The sequence below is a fragment of the Physeter macrocephalus genome, chromosome 4, assembly GCF_002837175.3.
Source record: "Physeter macrocephalus isolate SW-GA chromosome 4, ASM283717v5, whole genome shotgun sequence".
Lineage (NCBI taxonomy): Eukaryota > Metazoa > Chordata > Mammalia > Artiodactyla > Physeteridae > Physeter > Physeter macrocephalus.
In genome coordinates, this window is record NC_041217.1 from 45328151 (window position 1) to 45353498 (window position 25348).

Consider the following 25348-nt stretch of genomic DNA (forward strand, 5'->3'; position numbering starts at 1 on the left):
GGCACTAGGAAATAGGACCAACTTACTTTATAAACCTTTATGTCTAACTTTTACTAAATGTTTGCCCCATGGTGTATCTGAATGTTGATGAAAATTGGTTATGTTATATTTGGGGTTGACTATAGCTATTAGATATCTCTAATTATAACATTAGGTGGTTGGAATATCAAGGATAGAGTTAGATTTCTAAACCAGTGTTTTAAATGGAAAGGACTGAAATCCAGACCAAAATTTATTGTGTCATTGCCATAATTATACGTAAGAGCTTTAATAATGGATGCAATAAAAATATCTTTTTATTATGGAAATTTTTTGTTGTTCACAGTTTTTTTCATTGAAGTATATTTGATTTACAATATTAGTTTGAAGTGTACAGCATAGTGAGTCAGTATTTTCACAGATTATACGTCATTAAAAGTTATTGCAAGATAGTGGCTGTAATTCCCTGTGCTGTACAATATATCCTTGTTACTTATCTATTTTATACATAGTTTGTATCTCTTAATCCCATACCCCTTACTTGCCCCTTTCTCTTCCCCCCTCCCCTCTGGTAAGCACTAGTTTGTTTTCCATATCTGTGAGTCTGTTTGTTTTGCATATACATTAATTTGTATTATGGAAATTATTAAACACACACAAAAGTAGAGAGAAGAGTACCATACATATCCATGTACCCATCACCCAGCTTTCGTTACCATCAGTCTCCACTTTTCTTTTTTCATTTCTCCTCAACTATTTTTGCTGAGGAATTAAGTAAAAATTTCAGACATATTTCATTCGTCAGTATTTAAGTATATATCTTACAGATAAGAACTTTAAAATTATAACCAAATATTGATATCATACCTGCTAAAATTAACAGTAATCTAATGGTGCATTTTTGAAATCCAGATGAATATGAAACCACCAAAGTCCAAGTAAAGGAATTTATCAGTTTTGATTTACCAAATGGGGAATAGTTTGTTGTTTTTTTTTTAAACCCCCAATTCTAGTGAGGTTTTGTTGTTGTTCTGGTTTGGTTTTCACCAGAAACATTTAAAAAATCATACCATCATCATCCCCTCTTTTAAAGGAGAGAGATAAAGTAAGCAATGTGGATGCTCTTAATGCCTCATTTCATTTACACTCAGGGTACTTCACAATATACTTGTACCTCCTCCAGGCCAGGCTCTGAGTGGTGGGAATGAATATATGTGTCCAGTGAAACTCAGTACTTTCTTATATGATGAACATTTCCCATCTGTTTTAAAGGAGAAAGCTGATGGGATGTCTTTTGCATTATATTTTAAGAATAAAATTCAGAATCCCTAGTGCTAATGGCAAGATTGATATTCTAATACTCTAGCTCTAAGCCTAGCTTTGAATTCTTTGAATAAGGGAAGTCATTTCTTATGGCTTCTAACAGTTAATGCTTTTTTCACTGATCTTCTTTCCGGGATTTTCTTTGTGAGGCTTTTCAAGCTTAATAGAAGTGAGTGCTTTGGGTCAAATCAAAGCTTGCTTCAGCCCTGGCAAGACTTATATTTTAAAAAATAATAATAAAAGGAGAGAGAGAGATTAGGGAAGACAGCTATTGTCATGTGTTTTACTCAGCTATACTGAACCAGAATTAGTTGTCTCAGCCAATGGGAGTATTTATGAGGGAAGGAGGAAGGCAGGGAGTTTTTGGATCCATGTAACATATATAGTTCTATGCTGCTTTTTGCCTAAAGGTGTTAAAGATTCTGACTAACTGGTTACTGTATCCACCTCAAGCTGTTATAAAATAAACTGATAGTACTTTAGATGTACATTTACTACTTGCCAGCAGACCTAGGCACTGTAGGAAGCAAAAAGATGACTCCTATTTTATACCAGAAGGCTTGGATAATAGTTAACTTAAAAAACCCATGTAGGGACTTCCTGGGGTCGCAGTGGTTAAGAATCCACTTGCCAATGCAGGGGACACGGGTTCGCACCCTGTTCCGGGAAGATCCTACATGCCACGGAGCAACTTAAGCCCGTGCACCACAACTACTGAGCCCGTGTGCCGCAACTACTGAAGCCGGCGCACCTAGAGCCCGTGCTCCACAACAAGAGAAGCCACCGCAATGAGAAGCCTGCGCACCGCAACCAAGAGTAGCCCCTGCTGTCCGCAACTAGAGAAAGCCCGCGTGCAGCAACGAAGACCCAATGCAGCCAAAAATAAATAAATTTATTTTAAAAAATTAAAAACATGTAAATGTATTGTCTTTGATTACTTCCTGGTTGAGCCTATAATCAAGTGGCAGAAATACCATGTGAAAGACTGCATGTGCTGGCCTCTTTTGTGGAAGACATTGTCTGCCTCCCATTTTGTGTCCAGGTGTATGTAGATGTTTGAGATTTGCCTTCTTAGTATTAAGATTTAAATTATGAAGCAGCTTTCCTTAGACTGATCATGTTCCTTTGGTATGTGGTTATTTGCCTGTCCAGTGCAGTTCTGAGCTATCCACACTCAAATTCTACTCTTCAGTGTGCTCTGAATGATAGATGAGAAGGTAGATAGTAAACCGGATAGAACTGGTAAACTAGAAAGGACCTAGAGAAATCCTCTTGTATTTCTCCTTTCTTCATGTAGGACTATGTCAGAACCACTCTGGAAAGTCAGTACTCTTCTTTAATATTTCAAATTATTCATTTATTTAAAAGAACTTTTTAAAGATGAACTCTGAGCAAGACACTGTGTTCAACCTCTGTCTTTAGACAACTTCAGTCTGGAACAGCTGCTCAGTCTTTCTTTGACATTCATAACCTTGATACTTTTGAAGATTACGAACTAAGTTATTTAGTAGAATGTCTCTCAATTTGAGTTTGTCTGATGGTTATGATGGTCCCTCACGATTAGATTTAGGGTATACATTTTGACCAGACTGTCGCAGAGATGATGCTGTTTTTCTCACTGTGTCCCTTCTATCAGAGGGAGCACAATTTTGATTCGTCCATTACTGGTGATGCTCATCTTGATCGTTTGACTAATGGTGGTTCCTGCCAGGTCCATGTAAAGTCACTCTATTCCCCTACATAACTAATAAGATTTTTGTGGTGAGGGCTTTGAAATTGTGTCAATTTCCCATTCCTAATCAGAGTTTAAATTTATTTCATTTGTATCTATGTGGACTTGTGATTTCCTATTCAATATTCTATTTTGTTCCTATCATTATTCATTTTAAAGCTCAAATTATCCCCTTTTTAGCCATTAGGAGCTCCTCCAAGATGGTGTCTGTGTCATTTGACATGTTCCTATTATTCTCTGAGCATAACTTGCTTTTGGAACAACAAGATATTCCAGGCTCTTTTTGTGCTTTCCTGGCTCTAGCCTTGAAACCAGGTATTTATTTAAGTAGCCCTCGTTCTTTTTAGTAGAGTATGGTATTTAGAAACCAAGATCTGTGCAGAAGCTATGCTCACCAGGGAGGTATCATTGCTTCTAGGCCCCCTCAGCAGACAGAGCTAGGAAATACACACATACACACGCATACACACACACGTGAAAACTCTGACTTTGCACCATTACCTCCACTTCCAATCCAACACTACAGGGTTCATCCTAGTTTTTTTCTCTTTCCCTTAATTTTTTATTAACATTTTTTATTGAAGTATAGTTGATTTACAATGTTGTGTTAATTTCTGCTGTATAGCGAAGCAAAGTGATTCAGTTATACATATATATATATATATATATATATATATTCTTTTCCATTATGGATTATCATAGGATATTGACTATAGTTCCCTGTTCTATACAATAGGACCTTGTTGTTTATGATTCAGTTATACATATATATATATATATATATATATATTCTTTTCCATTATGGATTATCATAGGATATTGACTATAGTTCCCTGTTCTATACAATAGGACCTTGTTGTTTATCCAGTCTATATATAATAGCTTACATCTGCTAAACCCAACCTCCCTCTCCATCCTTCCCCCAACCCCCTCCCCCTTGGCAACCACCAGTCTTTTCTCTGTGTCCATGAGTCTGTTTCTGTTACATAGTTTCATTTGTGTCATATTTTAGATTCCACATATAAGTGATATCATATGGTATTTGTCTTTCTCTTTCTGACTTACTTCACTTAGTATGATAATCTCTAGTTGTATCCATGTTGCTGCAAATGGCATTATTTTGTTCTTTTTAATGGTTGAGTAGTAATCCATTGCATATATGTACCACATCTTCTTTATCCATTCATGTGTTGATAGACATTCAGGTTGCTTCCATGTCTTGGCTATTGTGAATAGTACTGCTATGAACATAGGTGTTCTTTCCATTATTATAACTACTCTCTCTGACACTGAGAAATCTGGATCCTTAACTTGTTCCATCAATCCCCTTGTATGCATAAGTCTGTTATTTCTGCTGTCCCTCACCCCCACCTTGTGTGGCTGCCCTCCTCACTCTGCTGGGGCCCTAACTCCCCATGTCAGATTGCACCCCTCTCATGGACATCTTCCACTTGAACTGCAGCACATCCATGCCAGGCTGCCTCTCTGTGTAAATGTCCTCCTCACCGTTCTTGGACTCTAATGTCCCCCATGAGGCCATCTCCTTGCATGGTTACCCTCCTCACTTTGCTTGGGCCCAGTCTCTCTGCTTGAGGCCACCCTGCACTCTGTTTTCATGGGTTGGTTACAAAAGGAAATTGGATGACTGACAAGTACTCAAGAATTGGCCCTAATAAGAGGAAACTAGGGCAGAGGTTCTTTAAGTGGGTTCTCTAGACTAGGAGCATCAACATCACCTGGCAACTTCTTAGAAATGCACAGTTTCAGGCCTTACCTCAGACTTGATGAATCAGAGGCTCTGGGAATAGGGCACCGTAATGTGTGCTTTAAGAAGCCCTCCAGGAGATTCTGATGCACACTAGTGTTTGAGACCCACTGTCCTGGGGAAGGTGGATTTTCTACTTAGTATTCCAGTCTTTATTGAGGTTATCTCTTGCATAATGAAGATTCCCTGGTTGTCAGGTGTGCTTAGGGACCATTTTTAGGGTTTTGGAGCCACCCCAGCATTTATGGCCTTGCGTCTGGGTCAGACTGGAGTATCTATCCAGATCAACTCACAGTCTGTGGAAAGCACAGTCCTCTAGGGAAAATTATAAAGTTGTAGAAGAATTAAAGTTTGCTTCGTCTTTTTGGTTTAGAAACCTTTTTATTACAGCGTAACAGAAACAGTTAAAGCAGGGATCAGAAATGGTAACAGCAATATCAAAGCAATGGAAGTTGTACAATTGTTTTTTTTTTTAATTCTAAGGTCACATATAAAGATATACAATTAATGAACTATTACTTTCCCATACAAGCTATGTTTTCTGCAGCCATTAAAATATTCTATGCAATCCTTGTGCACCGTTGGTGGCAATGTAAATTGGTATAATCATTATGAAAACATCTTTTTTTCCTGAATGGCATGAAAATATAAGCCAAAAATACCTGTGTCTATACTGGAGAACAAAGCATAGTTGGTTCAATGTTGTGACCTTCACCTTAACTGGATTACCAGGGAATCTGTTCTTTGTTTAGATTCCTGGGCCAGATATATTCTGTATCCTCTAGCTTTTCTGTCAGCAAAAAGGAATAATTATGACACAGTACCTGAATTAAAAATACTTTCAATTTGTATTAAAGGTTCCCTTAAATTAAAACTGACTCCCTTCTTAAACAGTGATTGATATTTCTGATTTTTTTCATTTTCTTTATTCTCAAAGAAGGCCCTTATTATTGTTTTTCACAACAATTTTGTAACTGTTTCTGGGTTCTCTGTTCTGTGTTCATGTGAATAATAGTTTTGAGAATATTTAGGTGTGTAATACCTTTGACTTTTTCTGGACTGGAAACAGTAGATACATAAATACATACCCACTCAAATTTAGAGTCTAGGAGATGAAGTAAATCACTTAATATGAACTTTGGCTTAATTTGGTCTGGTCCTTACATATTTGCATTTATGAGTAATCTTTTGAAAATGTTTCACAGAAAATCATTAGCTTTGAAAAAGGAAATTTGAAAAACTTAGTATTCCAAGATTTATGATATAGATTTTTTAATTCATGAATTTATGATTTGTGATTTCAGCATTTTTATGAGTTTTCCCCTAAGAGCCATGACACTAATATTTTGTAATTTTGCAAAAGTCCTGATTGTCAGTATATGCCCTGTGAGGCTGGTGAGGAGCAAGTCTTGATGAGCCCAGACTTCTTTTCAGCATCTAGATTTCAACTTAACTTTGTTTCTGAGTGGAAAACATCTCCAAAGAGAAAGCGAGCTACTAGTGCTGATGGTAGAATTGAGGAGAACATGAAGGCCAAGGAAGTTATGGTTTTAAGCAAGAAAAAAAAAAAATTGGAATAAGCTAAAGCATGATGAAGTTTCATAGTAATGTCTATCTATGTTATGAACCTATATCACTGTATACTTTATATAAGCAGCAAAGTGCTTCATAAAACTATCTTAGCTATTATGTTAGCCAGTACAAATTTGCTTATGAAAAGAGAAAGAAAAAACATTTATGGAGAATTGGAAAGTACCAGAATTTATCAATAACTTTGGTCCCATATTTATAGATTCACCTTCATTTTCATTTTTTCAACTACTAACCTGAATTTTATAGCATAAGTTATATGTTACATTATAAATGATTTACAGAGTCTCAGGACAACCCTCATGTATACCAAGGTCTATAGTAGTGGAAGCTGGGGAAGGAGAGCTCCATATATTATTTTTTATAAGATTAACTTTAAAATAGTAATATTTCATTAAATAAAAAGGTACCTGGCAGTTAGAAACTCTGTCTTACTCATAAATGTTAGTATTACTAGCACCTGGAGCTAGATGATGAGTAGGTTCTCAATGTGTACTTTTTGACATGAATAAAATTAGACTTTACTTGAATCAACAGTGAAAACTGGATATCCTAACTTGGAGTTCCTCTGTAGTTTGTTCTTATATTCTTGTTTTGGAAATATCACGTTGGAGATTGTGGTAAGAATAAAGAGCCCATTTAGGCCCCAAAAGGTTTATCATAATATTCCTACTTATCTTGTTGGCCAATGCTCTTGACACCTTTCTGTTGAATTGTATTAGATAATGTTCAGGTTTTGTATTTGCCTGAGGCATGTGTGAGTAGAAGCCAAGTTATAGGGAACAATTTGGAGTAACAACCTCTCCATAAAGAGTGAAAAAGCACCTCAGAGATAAAATTGAGTCACTGACATATAAAACAAAAAGAATTCTTCTTTTTCTTTCTCAACCTTCGAATATGTTTAAAAGGATCATGTTGAAGAGGATATTTCCCCTTGAGCTAAAAGCTTAAAACAGATTTCTATCTATAAGTCACTTTACATGTGTATCCTTTAGCCCTTGGATGTAGAGGGGAAATGGGTAATCTTTAGCAAGTTCTGGCCTGTCCTTTTCAATTACAGTAGCAAAAAAATAAAATAAAATAAAAAAATATATATGTATATATATGGGTATACCTCCCCATTTGAACTCCAACCAGGGAGATTTGAATACAATACTGTATGTTTATAGAATTCTTTACAAATGCTTAAGTCAAGATCTCTCACCAACATCATTGGACTCAGTGTTCCAACTCTAGGTGTGGCTGACAATCTTCACATAGTTTCTTGTAATAAGATATAATTAAATCGATTTTAAAAGTTAAATCAGGTCCCTCCTTCCCCTCTCTCTCCTTTTCTCTCTCCTCCCTCCATTTAATTAGTTCCTCCACACTTTCCCACGTCCACCATTTGGAGGAAGTTTGTGACATCAGAGTGACTTGAGCACACTCTTCATTTCACTGCCTGTCCTATCGCAGTCATTTGTTTTAAAATGATACATGATATTGGAATTATGAAAGACAGCAACAGACTAAGCCTCAAGAGATCCCTTTGAGTGTTCTTTCTCATGCTAGGTATATAGTCAGTTTCCTCCTTGTAAATTATTACAGTGGGGAATTTATTAGAGAAAACATCATTTAAAAATTTTAACAGCTTCTATAAACTCTCATTTGTCAGCTCTCAGCTGACATTCAGACAGCTGAAATCTGTGAGTGAGCTTTCACTTTCAGCTGCTGGAGGTCTTTCAATTTCCGTTCCCATGGAAATGAGGAGGGCTGGATGGGTGGAAGGGAAGTGAGGGTTGACGTACACATTTCCCCATACCTTATTTTTCTTGCCTCCTCACAGTTTCCATGGAAATGGGAACATAAAAGCCACTCTACCCCAAGCTTTGGAGAACAATCATTCATGTGTAAACAGCAGTAGATGGGCCTTAAACAGGCATACACAAAAAACCAATCTTATAGCCTTTTCTCTACCTGTGCAGCAAAGCCTAATTGCAAGTATATTTTTATTTGATCTACTTCCCCTCAAAAATGATTAAATTAACTTTTAGAAAGTTAGTTTGATATTACCTTTTTTTCAAAGTGAGAATTGTCTTACACATACTCTTGTTGATTGTCAGGTATATGTCTATATATCTGTCCTTCGTGTTTTAAGCATTTAGTATGCGTGATGTTTTTACTTATGTCTTTCCCCCCAAGATTAAAGAAATGAATTTCAATTTAGGAAACAGCATCCAATTGCATAGCATAAAAAGTCTCCTCAAATAGTCTCATTGTTATGCACTACTTTAGAAATTGCCCCACAAAGCAGAGGTAATTATTGGCTCTGTCAAACATATCAAGGAAAACTGCCATTTTTAATTGGTTATCACAATCTTCTCATTTAGGTAACAAAAATATCCTATGTTAAGTGGATTTCTATGTCTTTCCACTTATCAACTCTCTGTCATCACATATCTCCAGTAATACCCATACTCAAGGAAAATACATGGGCATAGTCTATCTGTCTTTTTTATTCCAATATTTAAACTACTTCACAAAATCCCTTTGAACCTTGAGACATTAAGAATATACTTAACTGAACAAATCTGCATTAGGCATCTACTGAGTATTCGGCTTTGTGTTCGATTAAAGCAGTAGATACCAATTTTAAATAAGGCAGGGTTCTTTTTTTTGCCATAAGGCATCCTAATTGGGTTAAGAAATTTCAAACCCAGGAAAAACTCATTACAGCCATATGTGATTATTAAAAGTGAAATAGACTAATTCTAAAGAAGTTTTAGGAGGGGAGGGATGACCTGGCCTAACCAAAATGACCAGGGAAGATTTGCTTTAGAAGACCTCTCTTTTATTGGTTTCAATGATCCTTCCTTTCCATTTCTACTGTCGCTTTCTTTTATTCTTTTAAATTTTATTATTTAAAAAAAATTTTTTTCGGCCTCACCACATGGCTTGTGGGATTTTAGTTCCCCAACCAGGGATCAAACACGGGCCCTCAGCAGTGAAAGTGTGGAGTCCTAACCACTGGACAGCCAGGGAATTCCTGTACTGTCACCTTCTTAACAAAGGCATTTTCTCCTGAACTATTTTCATAACTTTATAAATATTCTTTCAGTTGCCACCTTCCTCCTTTTCTTTATCCCCTTTTCTAGTTTAGCATGTATACCATTTCCAATGAACATTCTTACCAGCACAGTTAGGATCTTTCTGTTGCCCTATTTTATGTTTTGTTTTGTTTTTATTTTTGTGGTATGCGGGCCTCCCTCTGCCGTGGCCTCTCCCGTTGCGGAGCACAGGCTCCGGACGCACAGGCTCAGCGGCCATGGCTCACGGGCCCAGCCGCTCCGCGGCATGTGGGATCCTCCCAGACCGGGGCGCGAACCCGGTTCCCCTGCATCGGCAGGCGGACGCGCAACCACTGCACCACCAGGGAAGCCCCTGTTGCCCTATTTTAAAAACCTCAGTGACTTCTTATCATAACTGGGACAAGACTATTTTTTTTTTTAAATACTATCTATCATTTATGGCTGCGTTGGGTCTTCATTGCTGCGCGTGGGCTTTCTCTAGTTGCAGTGAGTGGGGGCTACTCTTCGTTGCAGTGTGCCGGCTTCTCATTGTGGTGGCTTCTCTTGTTGCAGAGCACGGGCTCTAGGCACGCGGGCTCAGTAGTTGTGGCTCGTGGGCTTAGTTGCTCCGTGGTATGTGGGAATCTTCCTGGATCAGGGTGTGAACCTGTGTCCCCTGCATTGGCAGGCGGATTCTTAACCACTGCTCCACCAGCGAAGTCCGGGGACAAGACTTTTTTAAAAAGATGGTTCTAATGTCAAATATTCTACCAAGTCCTATAAGCTACCGAAACAATTTAAAATTTTAGTATTTTATGTTCTTTCATATTCCAGATTGCTTCTCATATCCAGAATGGGTACAAACATCTGTTAAGCCCATGTACCTGCTTTTTATTTCAGAAAATATGGTCACTGAACTAGCAACTACCAAAATAGGTTCACATTTTCATCAGTTTGGCAACGACCTAGATCTTCTAATGACCCGGCTCCAGGGTATTCTTTCCAGCCTGCTCTGCAGGTGCCATACACCAGGCATCTAGCTCCTCACCCAGACAAACATAGCTGTGTAGCACAGTTTGTAGGCCCATGTTTTTAGATCCATGCCTTTGCTTACAGCACTGCAGCTTCCTTTATGGAATGGGGAAAGAAATAAGCCATAATGAGCTGTTCCCTCCTTATCTTGCCCCTCTCTGTAGCTCTTACAGTCCTACCTTACTGTTATACTCTCTGTAATTTACATTAAAATACTAAAACCTACACAGTGTGATATAATATGTGTTAGTTTTAGTCTACACCTTGGACTTGATTAATATTTGAAGCACCCTGATAATGGGAATACACAGTCCAGGGGTAATTGTTTAGCATTGGAAAGACCCTAATCAGGAGATAACGGCTATAAATTCAACCTACTTATATTTAACTCTACACTAAAGGGTTTTCTAATTAGCATAAAGGATGTTAAATAATTTTTAATTGGATTGGCTAGAAATGCTATATAGGCCTTCTAGCCTTACATGGATTGCATGTAAGATTCTGGTAAGCTAGCAGTCTGAAACCTGCAGGATGACACCTGCAGCCGAATATGCTGGGCTTGTCGACTCTCACCTAACAAACGATGCTTCCTGCCTGGTAGAAAGGAAGTGGGGCGGAGACGTATGGCCATGCTTATCTCCAATCTTTGGAGGCTACTGATCTCTACCAAAAAAAAAAAAAAAAGAGAGAGAGAAGAAGACGATGAAGATGAAAAGAAAAATCCTGACACTTGCAAATGGTCAATAGCAACAGCTCCCTCCAGGACAATGCTTGTTTACATGCTAGCTCCATTTTAAAGTCTGTCCTAAATTTCCTTGTAGATTTGTGAAAATATTCTCCTCTAAGCGATAACAGTATGAGGCTCATATTTCAATGATGGCATAACTCAAAGTCTGTAGTGTATTGTAAGTTTCTTGATGAAAGGATTGTGTCATAGCTATCTTTGTATCCCACATGGCATCCGGCATAGTGCCTTGTACACAGTAGATATTTGTTGAATGAATGAGCACATACATGCACTTCTCAATTCTGTAAGGAACAGATCCAGCATTGGGTCCTGGGGACACTGGGAGACAATGTGTGGGTTCCCAGAGTTCCACTAATTCAGCATTCAGAGTTCTCAAGGAGTCAGTAGTAATTGTCCATAACTACCTCAGCTCTAGTTGGCCATCAGTACAAAGATACATTGGGACTGTTATCAGTAGCAGAGGAAAGTAGCATTGTCTGTGTCATCTTCAGAAATCCATACCCAAATGTATCTCACGTTGCTGTTTCTGCCAACTCTGGCTCTAGAGGATGACGATGGAAAAATCTTTAGGAAAATTATTTTTCTTGTTCTGTATCTCTTAGCCAATTTGAGGCAGTATATATAGCTAATCAAGTACATAAAAAGGTTAAAGTAACAACAGAAGATCAGGGAGAAGAAATAAAAAAGGCACAAGAATAACATAGAGACTGTCAAAAGCAAAATAAAACAATGTTTGTAAAAATGGTAGTATCATATAGTAGTTCAAAGCAAGGACTTTGGATCTGGACTGCCTGGATTGGAATAAATCCCCACCTTGCTAGCTCTGTGACCTTGGGCAAGTTATTTACCCTTTCTGGCTCTCTGCTTCCTCCTCTGTAAAGTGAGGAAAATTAATAGCACCTACCTCATAGGTGTGAGGCTAAAATAAATTAATACATGTAAAGCATATAGCATCCAGTGCCTGGTATATAAGGCAGTGCTCAGTGTGTTTGCTGTTTATACAGTGATATGGCCAAATCATTGCTCTAAAGGCAGAAGAATGCTAATTTCAGTCCGTTTGAAGTTCTTCTGTCTTTGTGTTTACATACTCTACCTCAAATGAGTAATCTTCATGCCTTGAATCTCCCACAAATTGGTGCTTATACTCTCTTGTGGAACTTACCACATTCTACCCTAAATAATGCAATTATTTGTAAGCTGCTTAAAAGCAAAGACTATCTTCTTTGTCTTCCTCTTAGCACACAGAAGAGTGCTTGCATAACAGCCTGGCTTACACAATAGCTCTTTAGTAACTATTTGTGGAACTGTGAAGGAGACAATAGTAGGTTGGTCTGTGAGGCTGGTCCCTGGAGGCCCTGTACCTTGGGCTGGTGCCTGTGTACCTCGCATACCTCTTCAGCCTCAGCTAGCCTTTTCTCTTCTCACTGTGCTCCAGCTGGCCTTCAGTCCCTCCAGCCAGCTTCATGGGCATGTGACCTGCGCGACTGCATTTGGTTTAATGCTCTACTGTCACCTTGAAATTCTCACTTTTGGGACAAGGGGCCTTGATTTTCATTTTGTATTGGTCCTGGCAAATTATGTAGCTGGTCTTCCTCTTTCCCATCTTGTGCCCATCGTGCCCTCTGCTGGGAACACTCTCCCCCCCTACTCTTCACTGGCTGACTTACTCTTCAAGTCTCAGCTTCATTGTCATTCCTCAGAGAAGCAATCAAAATTAGAACCTTGTGCACTGTTATCCCTCCACCTTTACTTCTCCCGAAGAGCACTCACCTTATGTAAGTGCAGTATTGATTTCAATTGTGTGATCATTTCTTCAAAGACTTCCTCCCCACCAGACTGAGCTCCTTGAGGGGATACACTGTGCATTTGTTCCTGGATGGCTGTGCCTGCTACACTGTATATAATCAATACATATTTGTGGAATGAGTGAGTGAATGGGTGATTTTTAAAAATGCAAAGGAGGTATGAGTTTTTCTTCCCATGTTAAAAAGTTGGTGTATAAAAATGGCAGTGCAATCATCATGCAGTTTAATACTGCTGCTGATAACTGCTAACCAGTTTGACTTACTACCTTTAAGGTAGTACCTTAAAGATAGGTGAATACAGAAAAGTTTCCCCATTTCTCTTTCTTTCCCACTGCTTTCCTTTTCAGATAGTCTGGTATGGTAAAGGTGAATTTCTCTGAAGACGGAAGTACTCAGACTGTTTTATACAGCTGCTGTTTGGCATATTAGTCTTGAATTAAATTTCTTATAGCATAAATGTCTATAGCCTTCTGTCTACTGTGAATATTTTTCGCAATAGTATATATTTACTTTTGATCTAATTGCCAGTAGAAACTGACATGAAAGTACTGCTTCAGGTTTCTCAGCATCCTCAGTGCAAAGGCCAGCACTATTCTAATGAACATAGCATTTGATGGTAATAAAGAAGTGTCCTACTTAGCTCCCCTTTCATTCTTCCCCTCTGTCTCATTGTCTAGTTTTAAATAAGCTTAATTAGCTTGCTCTGAATGCATAGCTGTATCAGCTTTCTGTGGCCCAGTTTGGGGACTACATCTGGTTAATCTACTCCCTGGAAGCAGACCAATACCATTCAACATGTAACCAGATTTAGTGTATTACATACCATCTTACAGTCTCAATTTTTAGCACTTGGTAGTCATTCTGTTATTTTCCGAAACTATAATAAACATTTTAAGCAATACATTTCTAATAAAAAACTCATTCAGAAGTGGAATTTTACATGAGATATTACAGTGGATTTTGAGCACCTCCCACCAAAGGAAATAAAAGCATCCAGTATGGTATACCAACTTAAGATATCATTGCTTTTTAATCATTACAAAGAGGAAACAGAATTTCCATAATTCAGCCTAAAATGGAAGTTAACCAACATAGTGAGATATAAGGATTTGTATTGCTTAAAAACAGGTAAAATGTCTTTTTTTCTCCTTCAAGTATAAAAAAATTTGAGAAAAAGACTTAAAAACCAACAGAAGGAATAGTTGTGACCCAGTTGCAACTGCTGCATGTGGGTGAAAAAAAGAACCCATCTTTTTTTTTTTGTACAAATCAGTACATGAAGCAGGCGGAACAGAAAGAAATAAATATGAGAAACAATACACAGAGAAGGGCATTCTCAATGAAGCTGTAGGCCTCAAAAAATGTTCCATCTAAGCTCTGACTGATTCCACTACCTTAAGGTAATTTGCTTTAAGCTGTAAATCTCCTTGATTGTTTATGCCTCAATACTTTTTTCAGAAGCCTGGGAGAGAAGGAAAATATATTATTTCAAACTGCCCCCTCTTGAGACTTTATGGAATTTTAAGCAGGCTTCTCCCAGAGTTAAACTCCGGGTTCAATCACCTTAGGGTCTATTTGACCTTCCCTTTTTTGTTCTAGTTTGCCCAGAAAGTTCAGGGAGGAGGTGTATATATTTCTGAGCTCCTGCTTTATGCCAGGTAAGACAGCAGATATCCTAGGTTCATCACCTCCCAGTCAGGTGTTAAAGTATCTCTGTCATCTTGCAGTTGATTTGCTCAGTTAGTTGCAGCAGGCGACTGATGAGGCTTAGCAAGGGTCTTGGGTTTGAGAGCTATGTGTGCTGGGTGGATTACAGCCATGTAACATACTGCAATTAAAGCTTTACCTTTGGTGTCAAAAAGGCCTATTGGGTCAGTCATTACTGTGGTCCCTGTGCATGTCACTTAATCTTTCTCAGTGTACTCAATTTATTGAATAGGCATAGTAAACCCAGTTCAACTTTGTAAGGCTTAAGTAATATAAAATATGTTAAGTGTTTAGCCCAGTGCCATGGCATGCTGTATGCGCTTAATAAAAGGAGATGGACATGGTAGTTGTTATTTGTGTTATACCCCCATTTTAAAAAGTAAATAATTGAAGCTCTGATTAAGAGGTTTATTACATGATACTTTCTTTTCTTTTCTTTTTTTATTTTTTGGCCTTGCCACGCGGCTTGTGGGATGTTAGTAACCTGACCTTCGGGATTGAGGGTGCAGAGTCCTAACCTCTGGACCACCAGGGAAGTCCCCTGATTAAGAAGTTTAAATGAATTGCTTCTATAATTACATATCTAGTATTTGACAGAGCAAGATTTCAAGTATAAACTAAGCCTGTTTAACCCCTAAATCACCCTACATATAATATTGAGGAGTAACTCTATTGTTTAAATAATTGTTCTTGAAGCGTATGGGTTTTCCCTTATTTAAAACTTGATTTTGTCCTTATATCCAAACTGCTTATATAATAGATTCTTGAACTATTTTAGAACATTAAAAATTTCAGCTTTTCTTGAGTTTTTTCCTGATCTTAACAAATTTATTCTCTCCTAAAGTTTATTTAATAATTGGTTGTTTGAAACTCAGGATGGGTATTCCCTTAGAAACCGATGATTATGTTCTCAGGCCAGTTCATAAAAGCCTCTCTAGCCTGTCTGTCACTCTTCCCTTTCCAGCACTTGATGTTTTCATCCAGTGGTTTTCAGATGGACAGTGTATTGCCTGAGGAGCAGGCAATTTATAAGCATAGAGGTGCCTGACCATACCTCAGACCTTTTGAATTAGAATCTTGAGGTGAATGTGCTGGATCCGTCCCAGCAGGAGCAACAGCAGGATCGAAATCCTGAGACAGGACAGAGTATGATGCGTCAAAGGGACTGAAAGAAGTCCAGTGTGGCTGCAGTAGAGACTGGTTGTCTCTAAACTCTTCTAATCGTGCATTGCTGTTAGTAAAAGGAATTTTTTTTTTTTTTTTTGCGGTACGCGGGCCTCTCACTGTTGTGGCCTCTCCCGTTGCGGAGCACAGGCTCCGGACGCGCGCAGGCTCAGCGGCCATGGCTCACGGGCCCAGCCGCTCCGCGACACGTGGGATCCTCCCGGACCAGGGCACGAACCCGCGTCCCCTGCATCGGCAGGCGGACTCTCAACTACTGCGCCACCAGGGAAGCCCTCTAAACTCTTTTGATCGTGCATTCCTGTCAGTAAAAGGAATTTAAGCATATACCTCCAGTATATGAATATTCATTTAAAAATAAATTAGGTACATGTACTTTGATAAAATCGGCACAAATATAGACATTTTTAAAAGTTGAGGTTAAAAAAAAGAAGTAGAACTGAAAATTCTAATAATTGCCTTTTGCCTTTTTGTGTGTTTTGGATCCTTTTATGTACCCCTTGGGATGGGTGAACCCCACTTTTGTGAAATACAGGCATAGAAAGTGAGGGGGAGAGGTAGATAGAGACCAGATCCTATAGCACCAGCAGAACTATGTCAAGTATTTTTCTGTTTATCCTAAGCACGAGAGGCAATTGAAAAATTTAGGAAAGGGAATGACATCAGATTTGCATCCTGAAAAAAAAAGTTGACTACCTTTGGGAGTAGAGCAAGCATGGACACAGGGAGACCAGCTTGGAGGTTATTGCAGTGATGAGAGGTGATTATGACTTGAACTAGGGCAGTGCCAATGAGGTTCAAAAGAAGAAGACAAGCTAGAGATATATTTGGAGGCATACAGTATAGAATCTAGTGACTTACTTCATGATCACTGATGGGGGGAGAGGTCAAAGGTGACTGCTGGGTTTCTGGCTTGAGCATCTGGATGAAGATGAACCATGGAAGAGTAAGTTGGGGGGTAGGGAGTGGGTTGTGTCTCCAGGTTGAAAATAATCTCAAATGTGAAACATCCAAATGATAATATGAAATTTGCAGTTGAATTATGTAGGTTGAGCTCAATAGAAGTCTTGGGCTGGGAACTCTAAATTTAGGAGTTGTCAAAACATAGATAATAAAGAAATTACTCTACCTCCAGATATTATTTATTGATAGGAAAGCTCTAGAGCAGAAGTGCCAAGGAGTTCCATAAAAATAGTATACGAGATTAGATTTATAGGCCTGGAGATAAGAAATTAGAAATGAACAGATAAGCAGTTTCTATAAAATGCAAGTGTCTCTTAAAGTTGCTACAGCATTGGGACCAGACAGCTTATATTACAACATGGTAAAGAAAGTAGAAATCGATATTTCAGAAGCTTTCATAGATACTTTGATGAGCACACTACATTAAGGAGTGAGCCATGAATGCTGGAAAGTGACTCACTTCATGCAATTATTCATGAATGAGGACAGGAACCTGTCACAGGTGTGTGCACCATTAGGCTTGAGAAATTGGGGAAACTGAGCATGCCCAGTGAAATGAAAGGAAGTGCAGCACTGTGGACTAATGTGTGGATTCAGGAAAAGAATGCCTAGTAATTTGATGTTTATAAGCCTTGGGAGTTATGTTAGAGTTACAGCAAGAGATAAATACTTTTCTTGTCCTCAATCCCTTAAACCATTGTATTCCTTAAGTATTGGAATACAACTAATATTGCCAGAGGCTCAGGGTCGTGTGAAATGGGTGAAAGGGGGTCAAAAGGTACAAACTTCCAGTTGTAAATAAATAAGTCATGGGGATGTAATGTACAGCAGGGTGACTATAGTTAATAATACTGTATTGCATATTTGAAAATTACTAAGAGAGTAGATCCTAAAAGTTCTCATCACAAGACAAAAAATATGTAACAGTGGAGATGGATGTTAACTAGACTGATTGTGGTGATCATTTTGCAATATATACGAACATCAAATCATTAGGTTGTACATCTGAAACTGATATAATGTCATAAGTCAATTATACCTCAATAAAAAGGAACACAATGAATAATCATTTATAGGCTTTTATGTTCTCTGAAGGTTTTTCCCCCAGTACCCTGGGGTAAAATCGACTCTGTTCCCCTCCTCCTAATGCTAAAAGCTCTAAAAGAGTCAGAATAGCTTCTTTTGCTGAATACCATGAAGAGGGTTAAGTGAAGCCTATAAGGACATTCTCCCTCTTCTTAGATGTCTTCTCCTTTTGATTTCTTCCCATCTATTTCATTCCAAGTCCTTTGGACTTCTGCAAACTGACTTAGAATTTCGGTTCCCACTGATCCACTTTCTGTCCACAGATCTTGATAGGTCTTCACGGAAGTGACTCTGAATTAAAAACTCTCAGCCTGGGCTTCCCTGGTGGCACAGTGGTTAAGAACCCACCTGCCAATGCAGGGGACACAGGTTCGAGCCCTGGTCCGGGGAGATCCCACATATGCCGCAGAGCAACTGGGCCCGTGCGCCATGACTACTGAGCCTGCACTCTAGAGCCCGCGAGCCACAACTACTGAGCTCGCGTGCCACAACTACTGAAGCCCACGCACCTAGAGCTCGTGCTCTGCAACCAGAGAAGCCACTGCAGTGAGAAGCCCACGCACCACAACAGAGTAGCCCCTGCTCGCCGCAACTAGAGGAAGCCCACACACAGCAATGAAGACCCAACGCAGCCAAAAAAAACCCCAAACTCTCAGCCTGCGCCCCTCCTCCCCATCACCAAGAAATGTGGAACTCTGCTACTTATCTATTTTTTCTCTGTCCAGTGATTAATATATTAAATTGGGATCATTGTTGTTTATCCTAAGAAATTATCTGAAGTAAGAGCAGTACATAATGGTTAATACCTTCGGCCTGATCATTTTTTATGCACTCAGACCTCTGACCATCAGGAAAATATTGACTAGATCTTATCAGCCTTTTTCAAAACTTGTGATTTACTTTGCCAGAGTTTGTATCTATCACTAAATATTTTTATGTTGTTTATTTCTGAAATAGAGAAGCAGATTCATCAAACCCTGAAATAGCTCTTACAAGTGACTGGGCCCCTGTTAAAATTTAGCACATGGAAATACAGCATTATTTAATCGGGCAAGGTAGTCTACATGAACCAGTCATAATGAAAATCCTCCCCCACTGAGGCGCTCCTCCCCCCACCCCAACAAATTTCCTCTTCGCAGGCAGTAGATCCAGGTGGTTGAAGAGGGCAGACTCTGGAGGTAGACTGCCTGGATCCCATTTCTGACTCTGTTTACCAGCTGTGTGTGACCTTGGGCAAGTTATCTCTCTTCAGTTTTCTTATTTGTAAAATCCAAATAATACTTACTTCACAGAGTTGTTGATAGGCTTAAATATAGAGTTCTCTAAATTATAGCTTTAAAACTGTTAGGAAATTCTTTGACATGGAGGCATTTCATGTTTTTCTTAATGCCGATTACTGCTGATCAAAAGCAGAGCATCCCTTATGAATGCAGTGCTGAAAACAACGCATGCTGGCCAGGCCTCCTTTGTCTTCATTGATAATTTTTTTTTTTTTTTTTTAAAGAAGAGGGTTTCTTTTTTAAAATTAATTAATTTTTTAAAAATTTTTGGCTGTTTTGGGTCTTCGCTGCTGTGCGCAGGCTTTCTCTGGTTGCAGCGAGCGGGGACTACTCTCTGTTGCAGTGCACAGGCTTCTCATTGTCATGGCTCCTCTTGTTGCGGACCACGGGCTCTGGGCGCGCAGGCTTCAGTAGTTGTGGCATGTGGGCTCAGTAGTTGTGGCATGTGGGCTCAGTAGTTGTGGCTTGTGGGCTCTTGAGCGCAGGTTCAGTAGTTGTGGCGCACGGGCTTAGTTGCTCTGCGGCACGCGGGATCTTCCCGGACCAGGGCTCGAACCCATGTCCCTTGCATTGGCAGGCGGATTCTTAACCACTGCACCACCAGGGAAGTCCTTCATTGATAATTTTTAGCGCAGTGGTTTTTAGTACGAATTCCACTTCCCAAGCATCTACCCTTCACACCTCCCATCCCCCAATGCCCTCCCCTTTCTGTTTGGAAAGTGTGTGTGAGTCCTAGGTGTCACAATGACTGGAGGGCGTGACTAACATCTAATAGGTGATATGTCAAATGGGCCAGGGATGCTAGAGGCTCAGAAATGGGAAGTGGGGTCTAACACAACCAAAAATTATTCCACCCAAAGCGCCAGAAGTTCCCCCACCTTGAGAATGGCTCCTAGATTCTTTTCTCTAGTTAAATTCTAAACCAACTTTTCACAAAATTGAAATACTATTTTCATAAGATCAGCATATGCCAACAATCATTCCATATATACTGCAGAGTTTAGATCAGGTTGAAAATCTCCACACATGTGTTCTGCTATATTGTGTCATTTCCCTCTTTTCTATGTATAAATTTTCCTTAAGTTACTATAATAGGTGTATTCCAAATTTGTGACTTAAGGGTTCTATTACTCCATTAATTACTACCCCAAATTTAAGATTTATTGTTTAAAGCCACCTGAACTCCTTAAATGTATAAAAATCACATTTGATAAGCAGGAAACCTAACCAAATCATATACATAAGAGAAGTATGTTTTATTAGAAATAACTAACGCACATGAAATTCAAGTATTTATAAGGAGTACTCAAAATAACGTAATAAAAGTAAAAAATATGAAATAAAGTAACTCAGGTGGATATGGTTACTGAGGTAAAGATTATTAAGACAAATTCATCTAAAATTAATTGATATACTTATATGTATATATATTTATTCTATCAGAGTCGTATAAAAACAGGAAATATGTGCTTTAAATGAAAAGAAGAGAGAGAGCATGGGAAACGAAGAATGTTGAGCATACAGTAGTCACCCCTTATCTGTGGTTTCACTTTCCGAGGTTTCAGTTACCCTCAGTCAACTGCAGTCCGAAAATATTAAATGGAAAATTCCAGAAGTGAACAATTCATAAGTTTTAAATTTTGAGCAGTTCTGAGTAGGGTTATGAGATTTTACGCTATCCTACCCCAGTTCAGCCAGGATGGGAATCATTCCTTTGTCCATCGTATCCACTCTGTGTACACTACCTGCCCAGGAGTCACTTAGCCACCCCAGTTATCAGATCAACTGTCGTGGTATCACAGTGCTTGTGTTCAAGTAACCCTTTTATTACAGCATGTTATCTATATAATTATTAGTTATTGTTAATCTCTTACTGTGCCTAATTTATAAATTAAACTATCATAGGTATGTGTGTATGTATAGGAAAAAATAGAGTGTATGTAGCGCTTGGTACTATCTGCAGTTTCAGACATTCCCTGTGGATGAGAGGGAATTACTGTATTCTTATTCAGTCTTCCCCTCCTACATCTCCCACTGAGGCCTGCATGATTAACCTTTAGAAAGAGTAATGCAAATTAGTAATTACAGTCAACCCTTGGCATCCACAGGGAATTGGTTCCAGGACTCCCGCAAATACCAAACTCCACGGATACTTAAGTCCCTTATATATTGCATAGTATTTGCATATAACCTATGCAGATCCTCCCCTATTCTTTTGTTTTGTTTTGTTTTTGGCCACGCTGCAAGGCATGTGGGGTGTTCCTTGACCAAGGATCTAGCCACGTCCCCTGCAGTGGAAGCTCAGAGTTCTAGCCACTAGATCACCAGGGAAGCCTCCTCTCCCCTATACGTCTCATTCTTCAAGTACACACTTACATTAAATTTATTTAACTTAAGGGGAGAGATACCGATACTGCTCTTGAGATAGTAGGTTGTTTAAGTTCTAATAATTCTTAATGACTTTATGTTTTTTTAATTAAAACTACATACTAAAGAGGTTTTTTTCATTCCTTTCTTTGATAAGAAAAAATTCAAGCTCAATATTACATTCCCTAAAATAAAATCAATTTTGTCCTGAAATATAGTTTTGAAAACTGTAACAGTCTGTTTTCTTTGATTATCTCATAAACCAGGGAGTTTCATATCAGCTCTCCTTCCTCCTCCACCTTTTTTCCCCCTTTTACTTTGTGCCAATCACAGGTGGATGCTCAATATCACCCCACAGCACAAGATAAATAAGCTTGGAAGGTTTCCTAGCAACATATTGTTCTGGGAACCTGCTCTGTTTCCCTGAACAAGATGAAGCCAAACATCCTAGAATCTCAGCCAGATGGGAAAGGATTAGCTTATTGAGGGGTGTTTAATGCATTTTTAAAAAGTTAACTTTGAAATGAACCTCTTAATATAACAAGATTGACTTTTAAAAGGACACTCTTACATATTAAAAAAAAAACCCTCAGTCATAGTTCCAATTTAAAAAATACAGTTTTAGAAGAAATTCTCTAGAGACAATCTTGTAACATGTAATTCACTTATTGGTGAATGGATCCATTTTAGAACTATGCGGAAAACACTTCCACATAAGACTGATGTTCAGCCTGATACCCAGTGGTACCAGTATTCAGCTACAAAAATATTAACATATTGTACTTCCTTCTCATTTTGTGGTAAGTGGCTGCTGGAGTAGGCTCCCTCCTCACAATGCCTCCACACAAATCCTCTCACTTCTCCCTTGACCCCTCCTTCTAGAGATCCACGGGAAACCCCTGTCACTGCTTAAAACTCTGGGACTTCTTCCCTTTTCTCGTCAGCTCCAGGGCTACTTCAGTGCCAGTGATTTGCCACTTGGTCTTGAGAGTCTGGTTTTGGTTTTCAGAGTATATGATTAATACAGAGAAAAGAAAACTAGAGGAGATTGCCCCTCTCAAAGTCAAGAAAAATAATGTTGTTGCTGTTTTGTTAGCACACGACCATGTATATTTTCCTTGTTGTTTGTCAATGATCTTGAGGCCACGCAGTTGGCAGGTGGTGTTTTTCTTTCTCTTGCACTCTCGTTGGTCACAGCATACTGTTAAAGGTCTCTGGAGATGAAGTAATAAAGGGTTAGAGTTTCTCATGCCAATATTCCGCAGTGGTTTTGCAATTCAGTTACATGCTGGAAAATGTTCTTTCTTCTAGTCTGATTGGGTAGGCAGTCCCCCATCAGCCAGGTGAATACTGTCATCATGTGGTAATTGAATGATTTACACTACCTGACAGGTTTGGACTGTGTGCAGCTTCCCAGTTGTGGTGAGAAGCAGATAATTCCAGTACTCACCGTGCTCCTGGATGGAAAGAACAAAGTAACTAGAATAAGCTGGGGAAAGACACCTGGTGTCTTTGCGTTTTATTTAACAAATTCTGTGGCCAGATTTAAGAGAATTGAGACTATCCTCATCCCGGAAAACCATAAGATAATTTTATTTTCATTGGTGCTTTCCATTCTCTCTTGCTCTCTCTCTCTCACACACTTACATGTTTTCTAAATACCATGTTTTGAAGTCGACAAGAAACAATCTGTTGAGGGCCTCCTAGGGGCCAATTACATTGGTAGGCATCATGATGGATGCTGAGGGGCATCAGTACATGGTCCTTGCCTTCACTGAGTCCCCAGTAATTAGCCAGATAATGCACTTATTATCTTTTTAAAAATTTAGATAAATTTATTCTTCATTTCAAGGCATTTATGTTAGGACCTAAACGTTAAGGAAAGATTTTGATGTCTAAAGGAATTATATAATTTTGATTGTCCAAGAAAAGCCTAAGAGTAGACTTAGTCTGTTATATATAACATGTAATAGCTTAAAACAGATTAATATTTTGGAATATTTTCTGAAAACACAGTTTTAAAAAATTCAATGAACCAGGCATTATTTTAGATACTTTGTCATTTAATTCTCCTGACAACCATTATGAAATAGAAATTTGCCTACCGATTTTAGAATCTGTTTTCTCTCTGGTATAGTATTAGCTCCATTAAAAATTTTTTGTGTTGCTCAATATTTTATTTTTATAAAATAATAATTCTCATTTTTAACATGTTGGGAGAGTGAATTTTACTTAAAGAAAGGCAGTTAACAGAATTAACACCACTGTTAAATACATTAACAAGAAAAAGTGATGCTATATCAGCAGTGTTGTAGAACAGACTACAGCGCATTTTGGTATATAAAGTTTTATTGGAACACGGCCATACTCATTTGTTTGTGTATTACCCATGGCAGGTTTTGTGCAATAACAACAGTGGAATTGTGAACTAGATTGTGTGGCCCGCAAAGCCTAAAATGTATGCTATCTGGACCTTTACAGAAAAAGTTTGCAGACCCTGTTCTAGAATCTAGATTTTCCCCCTACATTGAGTATGGTGCGCTCCTTTAGAATGCCAGAGGCTTCGTTGGGAAGCACATCAGAAAATGGTTTCTTAAATGATCTCCTTGACTAACATGCTTGTCCTCTAATCCCTGCAGGTACCGACCAAGAAGCTAAAGAAATATGAGAAAGAATATCAGACAATGCGAGAGAGTCAGCTGCAGCAGGAAGACCCAATGGATAGATACAAGGTATGGGAGACAGGGGTCACCTGTCAGAGCCAAGTGCCTTCTTTCCCCTAAAGCAGCAGCTGTGGAAAGTTTGTTCCCTCTGTTCCTTCTTGATTGATGTAGACTCTGACCATGCTCAATGTCCAGGTATGTTTTCATCTCAGGAGACTCCTGAGTGGCCAACCATAATATTTCTTTTCTTTCAGTTTGTATATTTGTAGGTAACTTCACCCGTTGCATTTATACTGGGAGTCTTCATAAGAAGCTGAGAGAAAGAGAGGGAAAAAGAAAGAGAGAAAGTGGCTATCGACTACTTTCAAAAATGAGAAAAAAGGAAAATGGCAAAGTACGGTTTTAGCTGTGCACAGTCACATCCACAAAGACTTTTAGAAGGCGAACTGCTTCAAGACTGGCACAAGAATGTTTCAGACTTACCTCTGTCTGTAGCCAATGTTCAAAATACAAACTCACTCAAAAGGAAAAATAAAAACCACAAAGCTATGTTGAGCACAGTCATGGTGTTTGTTGCAACATTTATTTCCACAAACAAATTTATGCGTAACAGTGACATTTCATTACAGTATGCAGTTCAAGAATCAAGATGATTTCAGTTTAATATCTTAGTTAACTGTAGTATTTTAAAAAACGGGGGCCAGTCATAAAGATCTCCTCAATGGTAATTAGCAACAATGTTTCCATGAAGCAATGTTGGGGAAGTACTGATTTCAAACTTATTTTTTTTCCAACTGAAATATTCGTGTCTCTCTTCAGCATGTTTTAATTCTTCAGATTCCTACAGATACAGAATGATTCCCTCCCTCTCCACATCAGTACATTAGGACAAGAGAATATTGTATTCATACATTGCCAAATGTATGTATTCAGCAATGCCAAAAAGTACTGCAATGGGGCTTCCCTGGTGGCGCAGTGGTTGAGAGTCCGCCTGCCGATGCAGGGAACACGGGTTCGTGCCCCGGTCCGGGAGGATCCCACATGCCGCGGAGCGGCTGGGCCCGTGAGCCATGGCCACT

The 25348-nt window shown here is 38.8% G+C and overlaps 1 protein-coding gene across 5 annotated transcripts in view; it reads left to right on the forward strand.

Annotated features, from left to right (window-relative positions):
* Nucleotides 1-25348, forward strand: part of RABGAP1L (RAB GTPase activating protein 1 like) — a 642929-nt gene that overhangs the window by 591569 nt on the left and 26012 nt on the right. For 3 of the 5 annotated variants that reach the window (XM_055084169.1, XM_007113437.4, XM_055084170.1), the window contains one exon: nt 24246-24338. In XM_055084169.1, the coding sequence (XP_054940144.1) occupies nt 24246-24338 (93 nt within the window). Of the gene's footprint in view, nt 1-24245; nt 24339-24523; nt 24832-25348 lie in introns of those variants that run through there. The other 2 variants (XM_028488591.2, XM_028488592.2) reach the window with 1 other exon arrangement.